General features: G+C 40.1%; 1 protein-coding gene across 1 annotated transcript in view; it reads left to right on the top strand.

Moving 5' to 3' along the window:
• The first annotated feature begins 404 nt into the window (after positions 1–404).
• Positions 405–9,895, top strand: part of ZC3H14 (zinc finger CCCH-type containing 14) — a 23,612-nt gene continuing 14,121 nt past the window's right edge. Inside the window, exons 1-5 of the mRNA XM_009070095.1 lie at positions 405–438; positions 3,702–3,816; positions 7,444–7,484; positions 7,835–8,030; positions 8,371–8,791. Coding sequence (XP_009068343.1) covers positions 3,725–3,816; positions 7,444–7,484; positions 7,835–8,030; positions 8,371–8,791 — 750 coding nt within the window. The 5' untranslated portion in view covers positions 405–438; positions 3,702–3,724. The remainder of the gene's footprint in view (positions 439–3,701; positions 3,817–7,443; positions 7,485–7,834; positions 8,031–8,370; positions 8,792–9,895) is intronic.

The following is a 9,895-nucleotide window of genomic DNA, read 5'->3' on the forward strand; positions in this document are numbered from 1 at the left end:
CGCGCCGGGGCAGCGCCCTCGGGCAGTCCCGGCAGCTTTCCGTTCGCTTGCCGAGCCGGGAGTGAGCTCTTACCGTGCCCCTCGGGATTCGCTTTCTTAGGCACCGCATGAGTGCGGGTGGTCTCTGCTTGGAAAAGGACAGCTGGGACTTGGCGGTTGGCTGGTAGCACCAGGAGCGTGGTAGGGTGAGAGATCCTTGGCAGTTCTCATGATTCTGCTGTCAGCCCCTCGCTCTTACAACCCTTCTGTCGCGAGCAGCGAGGGATAGAAGTTAACATATTAAACCAACACTCTGGTCCAGTTAATGAGAAAAACCTTTGCTAAGCCTCCCACCGCCTTTCAGTTAGAAATACTTTGTTGATCCGTCCCTTAAATGCTATTTCATTATTTTTTAGGGTGCTATAAAAGGAAAGTTGCAGGAGCTGGGGGCTTATGTTGGTAAGTTTTGTCATGTGTTTAGCAATCTTCTCTAGGTCGTTGTTGTTAGTGAGGAAAACAAACAGCTAATTAATGGGACAGCATATTTACTGCTTGCTACTTGTGTTTCTGCATACAGAAGCCTTAAGCATGAAAAGTATTATCTGATGTGCTGGACTAGTGTGAAAAAAAGATAGATACTTCACAAAATGTGTATAGTCTACAGTGTAAGGGGAAGCAATACCTGGACATCAGTACATGAAGAACTGAAAGAAAATAACCAAGAAGTCAGTCTAACAGTCTTCCCTTTAAAAGAGAAATGGTGGCAAGGGATTTGAAACAAAAAGAAACTATAATGCTGCAAATATTTAAGGAGATTTCTTTGATGCACTAGGAGAAACATTACACAAAGCAAGAGCCTTGCAAACACAGCAGCAGTTAGCTGTGACCGCTCTGTGATGGAGTCAGTTGTACTTAGGCATCTTTTCAACAGCCTCTTGACTTCAGGGTGAGATGTTTGTCACAATTAGGAGAAAGGACAGAGATAGGCTGACTGTTTTAGGAGATAAAAAGGCCATGCCAGAAACATTATGTGGGACAAATCTTCAAAATAAGAACTTGACTGTTGAGGAGAAGACAAAGAGCTGTGTTGAGCTAATGTTGATGAAATAGACACACCTGAATCTTAGAGGCAGGAAGAGATTTAATTTTGGTTTGTGAGGACAAATGAGCAGTGTGAATGTCTGTGGGTTTCTTGGTTTTTTTTTCCTGAATCCAGGATTAAGTGGATATTGCGCTTCAGAGCAGCTGTTTTCTACAGCAGTAAAAGTTGGTAACTTAACACAGTGTTCTGTTGGAAACAGAATACCTCAGTTCTGCAACTGCACTTTTGTTGTCCGTGGTACTTCTTGGATTTCAGGTGAAGGAGAGGAGTTGAGAGCGTAGTTTACAGATCCTGTGAGTTGCAGGGCCAAGTTCAAAGTTTGTAGCTTGATCCTGAATTCATCTTCTTCCCAATTTCAAGAGGGGCATTGTATTTATAGAGAAATGTTTTGGTTCTACAGGAGGGAGGTACCTATGAGCTGATGTTCTGAGCTCAGCTGGTGCCAAGGAGCCATCTTTAGCATTTTTTCATTGTAAGGTCATTTTTTTCACCATCTCAAAACTTTTTTTGAGTAATTCATTTTTGGTTCGTTTTTTTTTACCATCATTCCGGGTTTCAGTTTCTCAGTCCTTGATTCTCTGTCTGCTTTTTCCTGCATTTCTGAAAAAAAACAACCCTGTCTTATCTCTAATACTAAGATGCTGGTAGAATACTAGCAGTCTTTGATTCCAGCTATGACTGATTATTCTCTGTTTTCCTTCTGTTTCCTGTATTCAGAGACCAGTTCCCAGGATCAGCAAAGAAATGTCTGCAGTTTCTTCCCAGTCAGCTTCTGAACCTCTTTAAATAGCTCTCTATTCTTTATTGCCAAGTCTGACTTGCCTTGGCCTCTTTCTTGTTTCTTAAACCACTGTTTCCAAATTTCTGTCATTCTTCAGGTTTCTTTTCTTGACTAGAGTATTTTGGACAACCTTTCAAGTAATGTTTCTCAAAAACTACATTTCTTCTTTAGGTAACTGGTAAAAATTGATCCTTCTTCCTTCTAACCTCTGCACAAGAACCATGATTTTGTTTCTTTCTGTAGCTCCTGGTTCTTTTCTTTTGAAAAGTCTTCTAGCAGAAAACATGTTGAAATTTAATTGTTGTGTAGAACTTACAAAGGAAAAATTCATATATTTGAAGCAAAGTAGTTAGATATTCATTACTTATGAATTTTTTCCAAAGGCTGTAGTTTTACATGCAGTTTGAGGTCGGCATAGGCCAACACAATCACTGAGAGAAGCAGTTCTTTTCTTTCTCTCCTTCTTCTGCCACACTGTTACAGGTAATTGTCGTAACTTATGTTTTGATGGATACTTAAAATGTCTTTATCATATGTTAAACCACCTGAAGAGCTTGTCAGGTTTAAAAGTAGCTTGCCAGATGAATAAAATTCATTCAGAGTTCCTAGGTCTGAGTATCAATCCATCTTGTGCAACTTGTAGTTTACATTAAAAAACCCAATCAAACCCAAAGCAGCAGCAGCAACAACAACAAACCCCCCCAAACCACCAAAAAGAAGTTAGGGTTTAAGCTAGGAATGTGTTATGTTGGGACACTTAAATAGTGACAGTTTTGTGCAGAGGCAATGTATGAATGTTATTTCTGTAGTCTAGGGTAGAGATGAGTTATTTACAGTGTGCATAGGCATAGAAGAAAGGCAATTCCTTTGATTTGGATTTGGATTTCTTTTTTTCTTTTTTTCTTAGGTTGGTTTGGTGCTGTATAGTGTCTTAACTTGATGAAATGAGTAGAGCTGTACTAGTGCCTTGGTTCAGATTCACAATTTGAAGTGTATTTCCCAACTGTCTTCACTTACTGTTATGTTCATGTCTTGGAGTGGTTCTGGAAAGCATGAGATGACTGATTAAAGTGAATTGAAGTACCTTCTCAAGCAGCATATACCTAATGCCTTTCAGCAGCAAACATGCCTGTGAGTCCTTCAGCACAGACCAGAGCTAGCCCAAAGGAAAAAGCCAAATACCTAACTCCCCAAAACTTAATGTACTAGTATCATATTCTAGGCACCTTCCTGTCCATTATGATGGCATAAGCAGTCCAGCAGGGAATGTGTTTCTCACTGCATATGCAATTGCACACATCTGTTAGAGGGTTGGAGATTGACTCTCAAGTTTGCTGGGTTTTGGTGTTGTGTTTTTTTTTTTTTTGTAGGTGGAAAATCTGGAAGTTAATACAGTTTTGATTTGTTTAATGCACAAATCAGAAATGGATATTTTATTTGTTTGGTCTTTAACTTAAGGAAATTTGACAAGGATAAGGTGCTATATTTGGCAATATTTGAAATGATGAAAACTGTAGATGTTTGTTAGTATTTAAGTAAAAGGATATAGTCAGCAGAGTGACTTTCTTTTATCTTGTCCTTTTTGCTCACTTCTTAAATACTTTGATCTTCAGCTTATGCTCTTGTGAAGTTGATGATCTTCTATTCCTCACTCATGGCTGAAACTTGTATTGAACTTCAGAGGAAATGGAAGTCTTGTTGATTTGCTTTCCTAATCCTCTACCTGCAGAGTCTTTGTAGTAAAACTGGAAAAAAAATTCTGTTTACATGTTTAAAGATACTTGTTATGTCTTCTGTGATTTATTATACTTTAAACCAACATATTTCTCTTTCTATTAGATGAAGAGCTCCCTGATTATATTATGGTTATGGTGGCCAATAAGAAGAGTCAGGAGCAGATGACAGAAGACCTTTCCCTTTTCCTTGGAAACAATACTGTCAGGTTTACTGTCTGGTATGTTTGCAAACTACTTGTCACACTTCTTACCAGTAGTCAGGATTGCTTTCTGCAAGTGAAACCTGACAATTCAAAAAGTGACTTACTTCCTGTTACGTAATTTGCATTAATCAAAGCTTTTACTTTGAAGGTCTAATAAGTAAACTAGTTTTAATCTGTCTGCAGTTAGGTTATTGAGGTGATAATTAAGTGGCAGAGGACTGGAGGACTGATATTCTTTGTTTGCTGATAAACTAGTCAGATTTTTGAATGAAGTGCTCAGGTAAGTGAGGGCTGTGTGCTGACTTAAAAAAATTTACTCCTGCAAAGGCCACTGTGAGCATGAGAGTGCTGTTCACTGTGGCTAGATGTGAAAGACAAGCTTGTTTGCTTTTATGCCAGTAGTCCTTCAGATTGCTGTTGTGCATGGGAATTACTATATCAGGACAGATGAGCAGTGGATCTAATTCTGTATACTGTCTTTGACAAGGCTTAGCACCAAGTGCTTAGGTATTCCCACCTCTCAGGCTATTTATTTATTACCACCACCCAACTCTTCAACCAAAAGTAGAACCTCAGCATTATTGTGAGCAGGCCAAGTTAGCAACAGTTCAGCTCTTTTCTCAACTCCTGACAGTGTGGATTAGTTTATTCTATGCTGCATGATAACTTTAGCCATTATATTTCTCATGCATTTTCTAGTACTGAATTTGGTTTACAGTATAAACCTTTGATTAACTCCATGTTTCAGAGTATCCAAACAGACATTTGACTCTTGAGATTTTTCTTGCTTTCAGAGTTCTGTATTTATTCATGTTAATCTCATTTCTGAGTCTCCTACCTGATATAGCTTTAAGGAACATGATTTTGTTTTTATAGATAAGAGAAATACTACATTTTTTTCTCCTTTTTCAGTTTGCTTCCTTTGAAGTTTTCATACTGACTGGTTACATTCACTAGGAGCTTTTATGTTGTTAAAGAGCAGAAAGAAACATTTTAGGAGTTGGGTATGTTATGAAGCCGTAAGTGTTGACAAAAAATGAAAGTCAGTTCTAGCTGTTACAATTCACTGTATCAACTATTTAAACTGATGGATTTCCTTGTGATAGTGTTACTGGTGTAGATCTAATTTGAGTTTGCTTACACTATTTTCAGTTTTATCCTGGCATTTCTCAAAACTATGATAAAGGAGTACAATCAAGCATGCACCCTGCTTTAAAACTACACAGTCATTTATGCTCTTTTTGTGGCCTGCCTAGGCAAAACCTTTGGGTTTCACTGTATCAGGAAGTCATGCAGTTGTCTTTCTCATAGTGCTTTTGAGAATCAGACATATCAGTGAGGTTTGCAACTGGATGAGGGTAACTCCTGTATTAGGGTTTTCACTGAATATACAGTAAGAAATAACAGAAAAATATGTAGGAGAAAACACTTCTATAGCTTTGTAAATGCAGCTAAAACTTTATTGAAAAAATAATAAATCTGTAGAGAAAGCAAATTTCAGCAGAGAAGATTATCTTTTATATACTTATATATAGGTCCTGCATCTTGGGCCGTGGCAATCCCAGGCACACCTACAGTTTGGGTGGGGAAGTAATTGAAACCAGCAGTGAGGAGAAAGACTTGGCAGTGACAGTGGGTGAGAAGCTCATCATGAGCTGCAGTGTGAGCTCAGCCCAGAAAGCCAGTGGAATCCTGGGCTGCATCAAAAGGAGTGTGGGCAGCAGGTCAAGGGAGATGATTCTTCCCCTCTTGCTCTGTTCTCATGGGACCCCACCTGGAATACTGTGTGCAGTCCTGGTGCCCTCAACATAAGAAGGACATGGAACTGTTGGAGCAAGTCCAGAGGAGGCCACAAAGTCGATAAGAGGACTGGAGCATCTCGCCTGTGAAGACAGGCTGAGGAAGTTGGGACTGTTCAGACTGGAAGAAGAGGAGACTGTGTGGAGACCTCATAGCAACTTTTCAATATCTGAAGGGGCTACAAGGAGCCAGAGAGGGACTCTTTCTTAGGAACTGCAATGGTAGGACAAGGGGTAATGGATTCAAATTGAAGGAGTGGAGGTTTAGGTTAGATATTAGAAAAAAGTTTCTTATTGTAAGGGTGGTGAGACACTGGCACGGGTTGCCCAGGGACGTGGTGGCTGCCCCAACCCTGGCATTGTTCAAAGCCAGACTGGATGAAGCCTTGAGCAATCTGATCTAGTGAGGAGGTGTCCCTGCCCAGGGCAGGGGGTTATGACTAGATGATCTGTAAGGTCCATTCCAGGCTCTAAATTCTATGATATTTAAAACTGGATATTGACTGCATGTAGATATTATATCTCCAGCTGGTTTTGATACCTGCTAAAATTCCAAACATAATGACTGGTTTGATACCCATATCCACATTATATATATAAATACAAATTCAGAGTGCTGTATCAGGAACAAAGTAGCTATTGGTTAAAAGAAGGGTGGAGAAGAAGAGAAGAAAGCTATGCAGTAGGTTGTAAAGAGATTGGTGGAAAAGTGTTAAATAGCATTGTAGTTAGGAGTTTTATATGCTTCTATCTCTTCTAAAGGCAACCCAGAATTCTTAAGCATTCTTAAGCATTGGCTAAATACGGTACTCAGCAAGGTCTGCCTTCCTCAGTGTGTCGCTGCAGCTGGTAATTTGGGGTCACCTGGCAAAAGTTTCACAGCAATTCTGTGACAGACCTGGCAGTCCTGCTGGTTGGCCAACATTTCTTACTCTGAACCAAGTGTCAGGTCACAGTAATCCTGAGGTCAGTGTGAAAACTGATATACATCACCAGAGCTCAGCTGATCAGTGTTCTAGTGAAAACTCACATGGAGGACAAGCCCTCATTATATTCCCATGCAGTCTTGCTTTTCCCAGTTTTCAATGTTTTGGTTCCTTAGCTCCTCTGATACTCAGGCTAAATTATGGACATGTCCATGATCAGGTTTGAATTCCAAGTAAAATATGCATTTAAGTGTTGGAATTTTTTTTTTCTTTGTTCTCACTGTATTGTGTGTTTATTTTTAGCAGCCTTATTATTTTATAGCCTTTTGATGTTTCTATATTCCTTCAGCTTGGTACCTTTGTCACAGGCAAAGGGCAAATTTGGTACCTCACTGAAATGTTTTTGCTCACCAGCATGTCTCAAAGAATATTGTTGGTATATACAAAGCATGCTGGAAGAATCCTGAGAATGTTAAGTGTATGTTTGGGTTTGTACTTAAAATTATGTTTCACTCTGCTGTGTAGTTAAAATTTCATATACAAAATAAAACTTCAGGCTATACTTTAGGCTTCTAAGTTAGGGTTTTGAAATCACTCCTTTTGACACTCAACTCCATTGATTTTAGGGAAAGGTGGAAAGTACTGGCTTGGATTATGTAAACCAAGTAAATCCCAAAGGTAGATGATGTGGTGAATACCCTACCTGCATGTGTATGACACTGCAGGCAAGAGACTTCAAGCCTCCCTTTTGAGGTGAAACATACCTCACTCAGCCGATGGAAAGTGAAGTCTTAGATAAATTAGGTGCTTGCTATAGTGGAGGAAAGGCAGTTGGTTTCTGAAAGATGATTATTCTGAATGTAAATTCTTTACTTCTTCTTTTTCTTTTGCTTCCTTCCCTGTCCTCTGTCCGTCAGGCTCCATGGTGTTTTGGATAAGCTGCGATCTGTGACTACTGGTAAGTAAGAAAATTAATTTTGGGTGAACGTAAGTTTATCTTTTCTCTGTAGTGTTGCATGTCTAAGGAGGTTTTTTTAAATCTTGCCTGGTTTGTTAATTTTTTTATTTATATGGTCTTTTGGATCCCGACTTTTTAGAAAATTGCTTTATATTTTGAGATGAAGAATTTATTTTTCAGTCCAGAATATATTTCTGTGTATCTCTTGCTGATGTTTTCAGCTGACAGCTTTCAGTTTGTTAAATTTTCAGGTCTGTGCAATGTCTTGTTTGCAGTTTCTTAGCTACAACTATTGCAAAATCTGTATTGCTGTGCATTGATGTAAAAATGAAAGGTGCGTGTCTCCACAGAACCAACTAGTGTAAAGTCTTCAGAATCTAGTATCTTTGAGAGCAACCTTCCTTCCAGCAAAAGCAGCTCCTGTGTGAGTGATGAGAGGAGGTGTGAGGATGTCTTGCCACCCCTTGCAGTATCCAGCACTCGGGCTGAAAGAAACGACACCAGAGTTTCAACCAGCTCACAGGAGCAGAGGAGCACTGCGGCACGGTAAGGCTGCTGGGTGCTCACCATCACACGTTCAGGCATCAGTTGTGTGACTCTAGGAGCCATCCTGAAGAGTATAGACACTTGGAAAGATCAAAGCAGTTTGTAAAGCAGAGTTAAAAGTTTGTAAAGCATTACTACAATTTGTTGTATAAAACCCAATAAGTCAGAATTCAGTTCTTCAAGCAGCAGGTGGGCTTAGATTAACCAAACCAAAAATAGCAATCAGTGTGTTAGATTTGTGTAAACAATAATGCCTTAATGATTCTTCCCTGCTGTCCTGATTAAGGGACAGTTCTCCTCTTCCAGCTAGCTAATAGTTGTCAATCCCTTATTTTATCAGGCAGTCTTGTGAAGATGGTTCTGCATCTCGCTTAACGTCTACAGTCAAGCCTTTGAGGGAATTGTCACCTTCTGAAGCTGTAATTGACATTAAACCTGAACCAGATGATCTAATTGATGAAGACCTGAACTTTGTGCAGGAGAATCCTTTGTCACGGAAGAAACCCATAGTGACTGTAACTTACGGCTCGTCCCGTCCCTCCGCCGAGCTCTACCGCCCCCCGGCCAGCAGGAGTGCCGAGGGCAGTGTGCACCTGGCCAGGGTGTCACAGCAGGGCACCTCCCAGGGGAGCAGGCAGTTAGACACACAGAGCTGCAGGTCCTTGGACACAGGCCAGCTGTGCAGTCCAGAAGCATTTGGCAGCTTAGCAGAAGGTTACAGACCCACCTCCAAACTCGGTGCTGATAAAGTAGGCAGTGAGGTGAGTACCATCTAAACTATTGCAAAAGTTTATTCTTGCCAGGAACCTAAATTACTATGTACACTTGCAGTAAAATCTTGACCTCAGAGAAATCAAACCACTTCTGTCACTGGTACCAGTAGATTTGGGATTTCATCTATTGGGTCCACTGTTGAAAACAGATTGCATAGTTTGACATCATCACCTGACACTTTGCTGCATCTCAGACTTAATTGTGCATCCTAGTGTCCTGTTGAGTTGGACTAATGGGTTAGCATATTGTTAAGGTGCATGTGATGAATGAGAGAGAGTAATTGTTATCGTTAGATCACAGAAACAGCACGATCTTCTTTCCCTTAGTACTATATACACCTCCAGCTTTACACAGCTCTGTAAATCAGGAATTTTGGGATGCTGCTTATGAGCCTCTAAAGCCCAGGTACATTGCTTTTCAGAGTTGTTATTATTATAATGCTATTTAGAATCATGTCAGTTAAGAATTCTTTGGGATGGGTGTTGGACAAGCACAAACTAAAAGGTGATTGCTGCCCCATGTACCTTGGAGGGCAGGCTGAGCCAGGCAGGGTGATAGTCCTAGCTGATAGTTTAAGGCTACCCAAGTGAATCAAGAAGAGCTTTATGTGAGGGGAATGAAGATTGTTACGGCTGCTAATGTTGTAATGAAGCAGTTATTTTACATACCTTGTCTTGCAAGTGCATCTGTGTTTATTGCTGCTTATATAGTTCTCTCTCTTTGCTACTACTTACTTGGTTCTGTATAAAGGACAATGACTTTTATCTGGAAATCTAGAATACTAAGATATGTGCTGGTGTCTTTGAGAACAGGGGAGTAAGAATGAGAATACAGTGATTTAAGGTTGTAGATAAGTCATCGATGAGTGACAGTCACATCTCTCCTTGGAGATGTTAGAAAAATGTCTTGTGATACTTTTATTACTCTTTCATGAATAATGTCCAGAAGAGACAGAACAGGGACCTTGCACTGCCTAACTGGATGATCCTGGCTCTGCATAGCAATTAGCATCCTTTTGAATACATCAGCTGGCTAGAAATGATCCTTACACTTCTGTGAAATTCGAGTTGACAGAGAAGAGAAAGTCATTC

The sequence above is a fragment of the Acanthisitta chloris genome, unplaced genomic scaffold (assembly GCF_000695815.1).
Source record: "Acanthisitta chloris isolate BGI_N310 unplaced genomic scaffold, ASM69581v1 scaffold11192, whole genome shotgun sequence".
In the NCBI taxonomy this organism is placed as follows: domain Eukaryota; kingdom Metazoa; phylum Chordata; class Aves; order Passeriformes; family Acanthisittidae; genus Acanthisitta; species Acanthisitta chloris.